The 13,826-nt window shown below is 33.4% G+C and overlaps 2 protein-coding genes across 2 annotated transcripts in view; both read left to right on the top strand.

Annotated features, from left to right (window-relative positions):
• The window catches only part of LOC148618495 (serine/threonine-protein kinase SMG1-like), a 110,034-nt gene that overhangs the window by 71,263 nt on the left and 24,945 nt on the right, over nt 1–13,826 (top strand). The window lies entirely within an intron of this gene.
• Nucleotides 2,928–5,219, top strand: LOC148618496 (adenosine receptor A2b-like). The gene has a single exon (XM_088576886.1). It carries the CDS (start codon nt 3,697–3,699, stop codon nt 4,717–4,719), a length of 1,023 nt encoding a protein of 340 aa, XP_088433012.1. The 5' UTR covers nt 2,928–3,696; the 3' UTR covers nt 4,720–5,219.

Below are 13,826 nucleotides of genomic sequence, written 5' to 3'. Positions count from 1 at the left end.
AATATATTGTTACTTGCTGTTCGAGGTAGCTTGCTAAAATGGTGTCACTGGCCACTACCATTCTGCAAAAAAAAGGGGCCAAAAGGGGTAAAATATTTGTTAATTTAAAAATGAGTAATAAGGGGCCAATGGAGCTACACTAACAAAAAAAACAAAAAAAACTGATGTATTTATTCTGGTCCATTTTAGATTTTTTTTTAATTCTTGCATTCTCACAGTTTTTGAGTAACAAGGGATCAAAGAGGCCAAAACCATCATTTTTGGATGGCTGTTTTGGCTTGTTTTTTTTGTTTTCTACGGATCTTTTTACTTAAATTGAATTTCGAAATATTGTGCAATAATTTACCAAAACCAGTTGTTGTGTCCATAATGAACTAAATGTAAGTCCCTAATTTTAAGTTGTTAAACTAATACTGTGTCCACAGCAGAGTTCAGCTAGCTGTGGGCTTATCATGCTGCATTTTGCAAATTTTTTTTAATTGTTTTTAGCTCACCTGGGTGTAGGCCAAGTGAGCTATTGCCATCACTTGGCTTCCGTTGTCGTCGTCGTCGTCATTGACAATTTCTTCAAACATCTTCTCTTCTGAAACTACTGAATGGATTTGCATGAAACTCATAATGACTGTTCCTTAGAGTATCCGGCACAAAATGATGTTATTACTTTCAAAAATTTTCTCCTCAGAAACTACCTTAAGGAATTCAATGAAAGTTTTTATTTTTGTTTTTTAGGGTATCCTTAACAAAATCGCTGTTTGGATTTCTGATCGGTTAAAAAACATGGCTGTCATTACTAGAAATAGAACATAGGAGTTGTACAGTAGTTTTTTGCATATATCTCCAAAACCATTAGGTTTGGCCATTATCTTTCAATTGCTGATATATTCTAAAAATGACTTTTTTTTTTACAGTTTTCAGCCTATATCTTAAAAATATGATAGATAGAATGAAACTTTCAATTGCTGAAATGATTCTTATTATAAGGCCTACAAAAGTCTTCAGGGATCAAAGTTGTCAGACGACTCAATATAAGAGTTATTGCCCTTGAAAGGCAAAAAATTACTTTTCTTGCAGTTTTCAGTCAATATCTTGAAAACTATAGTAGATAGAATGAAACTTTCAATTGATGAAAAGATACTCATAATAAGTCCTACCAAAGTCTTCATGGAGTCAAAATTGTCACCCAACTTCTTGTTAGAGTTATTGCCCTTGAAAGGCAAAATTTTAACCAGGTGAGCAATTCAGGCTCCTGGGAGCCTCTTGTTTGTTTTTGTTTTGTGTGTTGTTTTTTTTTTTGTGGTTTTGTATGAAGTCATAAGCAATATCTATCATGATGCTGTCTGGTAGAAGATATTTCAATGTATGCTTATATTTCCACCTCTAGTCCAATAAATATACTGGAATTGAATCTGATTTTAATAAGCATATTTATGAAGTGAAAACCTGCTTGAACAGATACTTTTATAATAGAAAGAACAACAGTTTTTTTTTCACAAAAAATGTAAAATTAGTTGTAAGTCATGACATCACAATACTTCAAGCTTATAACTTATTACTAATGCTATATGAAAAACCCAAAGTAAACTTAAAACCTGTAAAAAGGAATGTAACTAGTCTGAACAGAAACTTTAAATATCTGAATATCTGTTTAAAAAGGACATTGACTAAATAAGAACCTGTTTAATGAAGGTAGTCACTTTCTGAAAACCTGTTTAATGAGGGTAGTGACTTAGTGAAAACCTGTTTATACAGACGGTGATGAATTGAAAACCTGTTTTCAAAGGGCAGTCATTAAATGAAATGTAAAAATAGGAGATGTGGTATAATTGCCAATAAGACAGTCATCCATCAAAAGTCAAGTAACAAACAATTCTACAGTACACCACACAGTCTTCAATGATAGGCAGAATGCATACCAAAAAGCAAGATGTAAAAGGCCCCAAAAATAAATAAAGTGAAACTATGTATAAAATTATTATACTATGAACATAAAGAAAATAATGACAAGTACTGGACTCCAGGTCAATGGTGGAAAAATACAATAATAAAAAGAACTATAGAAATCTGGAGGATATTTGTATGAAATAGACAAAAACCTGTTCTAATGAACAGTAACAAAAAACTGCTTAAAGAGAGTAGTAACTGAAAGGAAAATCTGTTTAAAGAGAGTAGTAACTGAAAGGAAAATCTGTTTAGAGTAGTAACTGAAAGGAAAATCTGTTTAAAGAAAGAAGTAACTGAAAGGAAAATCTATTTAGAGTAGTAACTGAAAGGAAAATCTGTTTAGAGTAGTAACTGAAAGGAAGATCTGTTTAGAGTAGTAACTGAAAGGAAGATCTGTATAATGAGAGTAGTAACTGAAAGGAAAATCTGTTTAAAGAGAGTAGTAACTGAAAGGAAAATCTGTTTAGAGTAGTAACTGAAAGGAAGATCTGTTTAAAGAGAGTAGTAACTGAAAGGAAATTCTGTTTAAAGAGAGTAGTAACTGGAAGGAAAATCTATTTAGAGTAGTAACTGAAAGGAAATTCTGTTTAAAGAGAGTAGTAACTGAAAGGAAAATCTGTTTAGAGTAGTAACTGAAAGGAAAATCTATTTAGAGTAGTAACTGAAAGAAAAATCTGTTTAAAGAGTAGTAACTGAAAGGAAAATCTGTTTAGAGTAGTAACTGAAAGGAAGATCTGTATAATGAGAGTAGTAACTGAAAGGAAAATCTGTTTAAAGAGAGTAGTAACTGAAAGGAAAATCTGTTTAAAGAGAGTAGTAAATGAAAGGAAAATCTGTTTAGAGTAGTAACTGAAAGGAAGATCTGTTTAAAGAGAGTAGTAACTGAAAGGAAATTCTGTTTAAAGAGAGTAGTAACTGGAAGGAAAATCTATTTAGAGTAGTAACTGAAAGAAAAATCTGTTTAAAGAGTAGTAACTGAAAGGAAAATCTGTTTAAAGAGAGTAGTAACTGAAAGGAAGATCTGTTTAAAGAGAGTAGTAACTGAAAGGAAATTCTGTTTAAAGAGAGTAGTAACTGGAAGGAAAATCTGTTTAGAGTAGTAACTGAAAGGAAGATCTGTTTAAAGAGAGTAGTAACTGAAAGGAAATTCTGTTTAAAGAGAGTAGTAACTGAAAGGAAAATCTATTTAGAGTAGTAACTGAAAGGAAAACTGTTTAAAGAGTAGTAACTGAAAGGAAAATCTGTTTGGAGTAGTAACTGAAAGGAAAATCTGTTTGGTAGCTTAATGAGAACATGTTTAATGAAGACAGTCACTAAATGAACCATCTTATCAGATTTTATATATACATAGATATTGAATTTACAGTGTCTTAAAATCACATTACATAAATAACTGATTCTAACACTTTTGTGTCAAATTGTTTAAGAGAAAGATGCTGATATTTGTATGATGTAAATAAGTTAAATAATGATTTGGATTGGTTGTCACAAGTAAAAGCATACCTCATTATTGCTTTTTCATCTTCTTTGGTATCTTAGTTCCATTGGAAAGCATGGTAGTAAATTACAGGTAATGAAATCAGATAATTGTGGAGGATTGGATCCATGTCTTGGGAGAACTTAAAGCATCATCACAGTCAATTATTGTAATGGATTTACAGTAATACAGCCATGGATCAACATGTTCATTTTGTATATCACACAATTTTATTGAAGTTAATAACTTGAGTTCTTAGACTGAAAAAAAAATATGATATGACATTGAAGATGACAGGAAATTCAACAAATTCGCAGTATTTGGATTTTACAATGGTCGAGGTCATCATTGTAACATTCCAAATGATAATCATGATACTGATAGTAAGTGGCAACATTCTTGTTCTGTGTGCCTTTAAAACATTTCATCATCTTCAAACATCAACAGGAAAATTTATTGCTAATTTGGCGGTAGCAGATTTGTATCTAGGACTGACAATGCCATTCCAGATATCATTCTTTTTCCATCCAGAGATGAGTTTTATCAAAGAAGCTTGTTTGTTACGATTTGAAGTCATTATTTTTACCAGTACATCATCCTTGTTGTCATTATTTTTTACCGTTGTTGATCGACACATTGCAGTACTTTATCCTTTGAGGTATCATTCTATCATGTCTTGGCAACGTGCTAACACTTTAATTTGTATTGTTTGGACATATGCTGCAACATTGGCTCTCATACCATTACTGGGATATAACAGTTTCCCACTAGCACCGATATGTGTTTATGAGCTAGTCATGTGGAAATCCTACAGATTGGTAGTTGCTTTACATTTTATCGTCTTACCAATCATAATGTTCATTATTTATTGTCGAGTGTTTATCATTGCCTGGTCACTGAGGAAGAAAATAACAGGCACAAACTGTGTTGGATCCTTCAACATCAATGTTCGTATTCAGCGAGAAACCAAAACAGCTGCCATTATGGCAATAGTAATGCTGGCATTCTCCTTGTGTTGGTTACCATTTGCTTTTATCCAGGTAATCCAGGCAGTAGAGTTCAATGATAACCAAGCCTTTATTTCCAACTTTTTGGTATTTTTAGGAGTCCTTAATTCTATTATAAATCCTATCATCTATGTGTGGAAGAATAAACAATACAAAACGGCCTTTAAGAAAATTATATGCATTTGTAAAAGATTTGACCAGGTTATGGACATCAATTCATTTTCTCTAAACAATTCACCAGGTATATCTCAAATGGTTAATGCTATACCTCTACAAGAGATGAAAACAAAGTGACAGGATGAGCTGGACTTAACTCATGGACAGATGCTGCAGGATGAGAACAGTTGGATTTCTTTACATAGATTGTTTAGGACACATGGGAATCCTTATTATACCCCAGACAACTAGTTGTAGATAGTGTAACATCTTTTACTGTCTGTCCATTTGTCATCATTTTGTTGTCCCCCCAGGTACTGTTTCTATTTTTTAGTGTTATTAAGATAAAAAAAGACATTGACAAGCTAGATAGTTTTTGTTCAGTTAGATTTTGTGTTGTTTACCCTAAAAGAAGTTTTGATAGTGACAGAAATCTCTTGAGGATAAATGTCTAGTGTTAAGTGAGTGTGGGGTTCACAGGGATCAAATGTTTTATTTAATATAATGAAGTAATATTTAAAGAAAATTGTCGTTTTGTAACATACATGCCTATGTTTCATTATATACCTTTTTACCTACAAATACGAGAATATATAGTCATTTTCTGGATTTTTCTAAATGAATGACTGCCAAATAAAGACCACTAAACACTATTTGATTGTCAACATGTTGTAGATCTGTAATACAAGCAAAATTTGTATTTCATCAATATGGCTTTTCTTACAATTATATGTTTTTTTTAAGAAAGAATGCAAGAAAATCAAGTTTAATCTACAGAGTCAGCAGTTACATTGCTGATTATTTCTGTTTTCAGTTGCATTAGTCTTAACAATTTGATGTTGAAATTAAAAAAAGGTTATTGTTTTCTTTATCTTAGTTTATCTTCTGCCAGTAAACAAGTTACCTGAAAAAAATTGCTTTCTATATTAATACTTGTGATGAAGTAATAACTTATTTAGACCAATCCCTATTGAAATACTGGGAATTCTTACAATGGGTGTTGAGAAATTTTGTCATTTGCATGAGTACAGTGCTGAAAAAAGATAATGAATTTCTCTCAATAAGTAGAGGAAACCTCGAAGTTAAATGCAAGTACCTACTTCTTCCAAAAACTCTTCATTTTAACTGTTGTCTTGTTGGACTTTGCCAATGCCTTTTGTTAACATTTTCTTTGGCGTACTGTTTAACTATGTCTGATTGGCTGAAAATTCCGTTTCTTAAGATGAGGTGACATGCAGCTGTCTTCATTGATTTCTTTCATAGAAAATCCTTCAACACTGAAGAACATTGTTACATGAACCAGGTAAAATGGTATTGTTATTAGCCCACAAAAGGAAGTTGACCATGTCAAGTGAAAATGAATTGATCTTTCTGAAATAGAATCACAAGATTACATACCTCAAAAGGATGGCTGGAATTGAATTCGGGGAACACTGTATTGTATAGGACAGGGGGGTGCAAAAAGGGACTAAACAAGTTTTTTAAGAAGACTTAAGATTTCTATGATGTGAAGCATTTTATAGCATTGTTTTAAAATTATATTGTTTTGAAACAGTTCTGTCAAACCGTGTTGTGTTGAACTCGGAAGAGTCGAATTTCTTGGATAACTGACACCAATTTCATAGTCCCAGCAAAACTTCCCTTACTCAAATACAATTTTACTTTGGATGACTCGAACATGGATGAATCCAAATCTTGGAAAACTTGAGGTTTTTAATCAGTCTCCTTGGTAGGACTTTGATGTTAATGATGTCTTGAAGTGGACTACATGTATTAACTCGGAAAACCAATTACTTTTTTACAAACCGAATATGGTCGAAGTGTTTTTTTACAAACCATGGTCAAAGTGTTTTTTTACAAACCATGGTCGAAGTGTTTTTTTACAAACCGAACATGGTCGAAGTGTTTTTTTACAAACCATGGTCGAAGTGTTTTTTTACAAACCATGGTCGAAGTGTTTTTTTACAAACCGAACATGGTCGGAGTGTTTTTTTACAAACCATGGTCGAAGTGTTTTTTTACAAACCATGGTCGAAGTGTTTTTTTACAAACCGAACATGGTCGAAGTGTTTTTTTACAATGATTAACATGGCTTTTTAAATCATTTTTTGACAATGGCTAAATTTGTGTATTTAGTTAATCTGAAATAACATGTGTAGTGAAATTTTAATTTTATTACTCACTATTAGTGGTATCAGATATTTTGATAATAATAGAAAAAATTACAGATGAATTGTATTCGTATCTAAACATTTAATTAAACATCAAACAGACAATAGTAGATGTATTTCAACAGCTACTTTCATTTTGCCAGTGAATCTGAAATTTAATCATAGCAATGTAGGTCTCACAGTTTGACGATATACCCAAGTGTGAGTCATTAAAAAGAGCATTTATGTATATGATATTATTCGATGTTGAAAAAATAAAAAATAAAATTTCCTTAAACACTCACTGCTATTCATTATTTTAAAACAATATATTCCAAGACATTACAAAGTACCCTGTATAGTGAAGTACATATACACAACAGATTATGTAAATGCAGAAACAATCTTTGATCAAATTATTTCCAGGTAATGCTCGACCTTGAATACCCTTGAACATTTTTGCCTACTTAACAATGTTTGACTGAATGTGCATTTTTTATCATGAGAAAATTTTATATGGCTGCAAAAATTTTGCCATCATATTGCATTAAATCAGTATATCATGCTGTCATTGTCTGCATCATCTTCTTTGTCTGGCATTTACGAACATTTTGGTTTCCAGACAATAATTTGAGTATATTGAATATATGGATCTTTATGAAATTGTACCACAAAGTGCCTTACTTCTAAAGGAAATCTGGGATTGCATTTGGGGTTATGACATGAATCACTTAGGACTTTGGGCCACAAAGGGGCCAGAAAAAACATTTTGACGGGTTACAGACAATAACTCTGTACAAGTAATTGCCAGACCATAAAATGAAGTCTGGGATTAATTTTGGGGTTGTTGTTATGAATCCCTATGAAATTGTACGTCAGGGTGCTGGTGCCAAGAAAGGAGGGAGATAGTATTAATTTTGAGGGTTTTGACATCAGGAATAAGGGGAAGAAGAGGAACATTTTCCTGATGTTAGACATCAACTTTTGGAAAAGTTTATTGGTCTCTTTGAAATTGTGTCATAAGGTTCAGTTAATACTCCTGTTTAGGAAAAGTGATTGAAGCATTTTTCAAAACTGTATAACTCAAGTATATATGTATATGTTTGTGAGGAATTACTTGGAAGATTTTGATGGATATGATAGGTAATGGCTCATAGCTTGTAGGAATAAGGGACAAAAATAGGGTCAGAATTAAGCATTTTCTTCAATTTTACAGCCCTGTGCTGGTCCGGTTGTTAAAAGAATAGGCCTGCAGCAGCGCTAAGCTTGTCGTAAAAGGCGACTAAATAGTGCTCAGAACCCTAGCCGGGGGCTAGGGCGCTCTGCCCACAGAGCAACTGGGATGTGTACCCCAGGTGGTGGAATGGAGTACCCCTGGCGTGTTTCATGCTGGGGTTGTCAGGCTATAATACGGAAAACCTGACCGCAAACCATAGTGGTGCACCGTGTTGGGAAAGATGTCACGTTCATCGCACGTTAAAGAACCCTACTGTGGTATTCTCCCGGAGTAGGAACCATAGGGCTCCGCCACAGGATGCTAAATTGCCCGACCTTACCCGTCCCTCCCTTTTTCTAGTGGCAATCAAAATTTGTGGACCCCACTGTCCTTGTGTCCCATCCCTTTTTTCATTTCATCATCATTTCATGTTCATTTTATCATCCATTTCCTGCTCATCGTCTGAATATAGCTGAAATATTGCTGCTTGGACGTTAAACCCCAACAATCAATCAATCAATCAAATTTACATAAATTGCTTGTATAGTTTCAATTTTATGGCCATACTTGTTCAACTACTCTTTCCTGTTTTCAGACTTTTCTGCCATAAATTGCTACAAGACGTTGGTAATGGTTTAAGTCCTTTTATTATACCCCATGCAAACAAAATTTGGTCTCATGCATCGTCCACAATTCCTCCTCAACAACTTGCAGGATTAGTATGAAACTTAATAGGGTGTTAAATTACCTTGTTGGGATGGGATGTGTATATTGTCAGAAATTTATATTTAAATTTGCAGTCATATTGTCATTTTGTTATCAACAACAACAAAAAATAGTACTGATTGTAATTTGGAGTGTGATGTTCTAGAAATGGCAGTAAAAGTGTGTCCAAAGAGCTTAGTCTGTTACCATAATGATTGTGTCCAATATGAATTATGTGTCCACTAATACTAGCTTTCACCTGTCCATGACATCAACAGTTGTTACAGGGAAAGTGTTAGAAACATGACAACATTGATTTCAACCAATGAGATTTTATAGACTATGCGATACAATCACACAGTAACCATTTGCCCTTTTTCTTTGTCTGCCAATCAGCACCAGACAACTCAAATCTCTCTAGAGACTCACACTGATCAGAAAGTAAGAAAATGGATTAAAAATTAGCAAAACATTTATTCACAATCCAAACTCAGAGATATTAAAAGCCAACTTGAATGTTTGTTCATATTTGCCCAACTATTTAAGGTTTGTCAAGCTGTGCCCTGCAGAACATTTTATCAACCGGCTAAGTAACTATGGAAAGAAGAACTTTGATATTTGCTTTGATTTGTTACTTCAACACTTCCATAGGAAGATTTTTCAGGATATTACTGATTACATACAAATGTAACATTATAAGTGACATATGTACTTCTAGCAAATTATTTGTCATTATATTTGTAAGAGATGTGTTAGTCTACCAAGAGGATGGTGGTCTTTAAGACTGAGTTAATCAGCCAAATGCTGAAATTTTCAATTTATAGCAAAGGTTATATGGGTGGTGCATCATTTTTCTCAATTTGGTCTTTTATGCCTTTAATACATTCAGTACATCTACAAACCATTGCAAAATTATTTAAATTAATGCTGAAGCATCTATGACATGAATATTTTTTACCACTTGTATAGGAGAAATTTTTTCACCATTTTACTGTATTGCATTTAAACTAAATTTGAACTATCAATGCCTTAAATAGGCAAATTTCAGGAACAGTTTGATGGTTGTTTCCGGGTATTAGGAGATAGAAAGACTTGGATAATGGCATAAAATCTCTGCATTTTTTTTATTAAGTGTCACACTTAGTACACATTTTGCCTGATTCTTGAACAGAGAAGTACTTGAGTTTTGTAAACATCTAGTGTAAAGTCAGTCTGGAGATGTGATATTTCATAGCTAGTTTACGTCATTGCTAGCTGTTAATGATATGTTTCAGTAACAGGTTTCTTAGAAAATAACTGGATACTTTTTCTTACATATTGTTGTCATGTAAAGTAATTGAATGCCGTTATTGTTATTTGATTTTTGTCATACAAAGGCATCTGCCCACAAATAAAAATAGTGCCTTACCTTTGTACTACTGCAACATCTATAAAAAAAATCTTTTCAGCATATCAATAAACATATTAAAATTAAGACTTTATAAGGATGCATAGTGGTAAATTTTAATGAGGTTTTAAATTTCACTATATTTGCGAGGTTTTGGAAATGTGAAAGTGAAAGCTCACCAAATTTATGTTTTGTTTGTTTGTTGGGGTTTAACATTCAAGCAGCAATACTGGTATCTCAGCTATATTCAGACGATGAACATGAAGTGGATGATAAAATGAAAATGAAATGATGATGAAATGAAAAAAAAAGGATGGGACACAAGGATAATAGGGTCGACGAATTTTGATTGCCACTAGAAAAAGGGGGATGGGTAAGGTCGGGCAAATTAGCCTCCTGTGGCGGAGCGCAAAGGTTCCTACTCCTATCGAATACCACAGCAGGGTTCTTTCAAGCGCGAGGATTGTGACATCTTTCCCAACACGTTGCACCACTATGGTTTGCCATCAGGTTTTCCGTATTATAGCCTGACAACCCCAGCATATAACATGCCAGGGGTACCCCATTCCACCACCTGGGGCACACATCCCAGTTGCTCTGTGGGCAGAGCGCCTAGCCCTTGGCTAGGTTTCTGAGCACTATTTAGTTGCAATTTTACGACAACCTTAGCGCTGCTGCAGGGCTATTCTTTTGACACCCGGACCAGCACAGGGCTCACCAAATTTAAGTCCAGATTATATTGCATATAATATCCATTCCACTAAATATAAAGATGCAAATAATAAAGATAGCAAAAATTTATATCCCTATTCATATAGCAAATCGTGAAAATTACCTGCTATACAGTATTTCAGAATCTGATACCTGTTTGTGGTTGTGTCCAGCTTCATTAAAAATAATTATTGAAAACTAAGCATAAGAAATAGCTCAGAGATTGTCATAGGCTTGTTTCTTCCATGGTATCGAACTGACAGCCAATTAATCTTATAGTAATGAGATTGTACAATTAGGTATTCTAATGATGGTAGAAAGTGGTAGTTTAGAGGTTACTATTCCCTTGGTATTATGTATTGAAACAATAGATGAATTTAAAAGGAAAGTTCATATTTACAGACAATCATAAATTGCATGTCAAGCTCCAGTTTACATCTAATTAGAGGTTGTAGTTGTGGAGAAACATCAGGTATCACTGTTTAAGTTCAGGAAATTTATTTCTATTCGCACATATTTTCCATGGTAATAATTGTTATTGGGAATAACATGCTCAGTTGAGATCAGATTAATATTTAAGACTGCCTGAAACAATATAGGTTTTATTTCTGGTTAAAGTCACGTATAACCTCTGGTTCACATGACCCATGTGGCCTGTTATTGTTGTCCAGATCAGTTAAAACTAATTAGAAGTTGCCTCTATGTGGTAGATGCCCAATACAGATATTGAGTTTAAGAATTTTTTCTACTAACAAAACTATGCAAGAACTAAAAATTCGATTTTTCTTGGGTTATTTCTGAACTAACCTTTTGATGCATATCAAATTCCATTACCAAATTTTAGCAAGTGGAATTAATATCTACTTAGCAAACTTGCAAGTATCTCCTGTTTACTTCAATCACATCTATAGTATGTTCTTCCTGTAACATTGCTTCTTTTGGTGTAGGTTTTTGGTATTTGGCATGAGGGTAGATCAGCTCAATGTATTGCAAACCATGCTATATGATCTTGGACCTGAAGGTTGTACTAATGATTTTGCAATATAGATTCATATTCTGGCTGTAACTTCGTTTTCTTCTGGTGAAGGCATCTGATATTTGGCACGATGGTAGATCAGGTCAACAGGATATGTCATGTATCATGGTTGGTGAACTTTGACTTCAAGCTTCAAACTAATGATTTTTGCATACAAATTTGTGTCTGGGCTATAACCTTTTGTTCTTTCCAGGTGGCTCTTAAAGTAAAGTTCTATTGTAAATAATCCTTAATTGTTTATTAAATTTTTTGCTTTAAATGTATATGAAAACTAAACTGTAGTTGTAGTAGTTGAAGGTCTGTGCTACTTCAAATAGGGCCTCAACTATAATGTGTAGTAGTCAGACTTAGTTCTGTGCTACTTCAGATAGGGTGTATTAGTCAGATTTTTTTCTATGCTTTTTTAAATAGGGCCTAAATAGAAGCATTCTTCATTACAAATTTTAATTTTTAAGTAATGTTAACAATCACATCATAAATTTACATCTGTGTTGCAAAAGGCAAGTTAAATGTATAATTCACAACAAAATGAAACCAGTTTAAAATAACAAAAGTTTTTGACCACAGCCAGAACATTTTTATCATGATTCTAGTGAACCTAAGGTTTAACTATATGGTAATGTTATGCCATGTTACCTGAACTATCAATTGTTTAAAGTGTCTCATCTCAATGATTTTCTTGCTAATCAGGAATTCACCCAAGGATGGCTTTTCTTAATTGAAAAATTACAAACACAAACCCTTCTTAATGAGTTCAAAAATGATGGAAGTAAAGACCATGATTTTATTCAGTAACTCAGTTAGTTGTTTTCTTCTCAGGAAATGAATACAGTAAATCTTGCTTTAACATTTTGTTAACCTGGCTAAGTTCTGTGTGTGCTTATTGGTAGTATGTCAACTTTTCACATTTTGCTCAATTACATTATACCCCTTCATCAATTTTGAACAAACATGGCAAAGAGCTTTTACGAAAGACAAACTTTCCATTTAATCTAACATGATGGCTGCCAAAAATAAACTATGGTTTCTGTATCAGTGTTTCTACTTTTCATGAAAGTAAGACCTGTTTTCTCATAAATAATCAGAATGTTGGAAAACGATGAAGTAATTTTAATTGTTCAGGTATGTGATTCCTGGATTTAAACTTTTCAGTATTATAATTATGTTTGCAGTAAATCATCACAAAAAGGGGTATACAAACTTAACATGCACTTGAAACACTTTATCAACTGGTAAGATACTTTACTTTAATCCAGTTTCAACCATACTTTTGACAATAAATGTTGGAGTATTGTCCGTTGTTATGTCATTTTGTGCAACAACCCCCAATAAGATTTTTCTAGTGCCAGCATGTATGAGATTTACATTAACTAACAAGGTTGCCCAATCTGTATCTCAGTGTTTCCTGTATTCTGTTATAGCTCCATGAGCAAATATGACACTTGTTAACTGAGCTCATGTATCTTCAGATATAGACACTTTATTGTCATGTTTTGATTTGATTTATAATGTATTTGATTGTTACATTGGTTGTGTCAGCAGCTTAAACAATCAAAGTTAACATCTCTTCATTCAAGATCAGCTTACTTAAACAATCAAAGTTAACATCTCTTCATTCAAGATCAGCTTACTCAAACGGCCAAAGTTAACATCTCTTCATTCAAGATCAGCTTACTCAAACGGCCAAAGTTAACATCTCTTCATTCAAGATCAGCTTACTTAAACGGCCAAAGTTAACATCTCTTCATTCAAGATCAGCTTACTTAAACGGCCAAAGTGAACATCTCTTCATTCAAGATCAGCTTACTTAAACGGCCAAAGTGAACATCTCTTCATTCAAGATCAGATACTCAAACGGCCAAAGTGAACATCTCTTCATTCAAGATCAGCTTACTCAAACGGCCAAAGTTAACATCTCTTCATTCAAGATCAGCTTACTCAAACGGCCAAAGTTAACATCTCTTCATTCAAGATCAGCTTACTTAAACGGCCAAAGTTAACATCTCTTCATTCAAGATCAGCTTACTTAAACGGCCAAAG

This window comes from Perna viridis, chromosome 4 (assembly GCF_037379345.1).
Source record: "Perna viridis isolate PV_CMFRI_1.1 ecotype Kerala chromosome 4, ASM3737934v1, whole genome shotgun sequence".
Lineage (NCBI taxonomy): Eukaryota > Metazoa > Mollusca > Bivalvia > Mytilida > Mytilidae > Perna > Perna viridis.
This window is presented reverse-complemented; position numbering and strand designations above follow the sequence as displayed.

Excerpts from the sequence above, each read along its gene's own strand:
- LOC148618496 (XM_088576886.1), top strand. The coding sequence starts at position 3,697 with ATGACATTGAAGATGACAGGAAATTCAACAAATTCGCAGTATTTGGAT.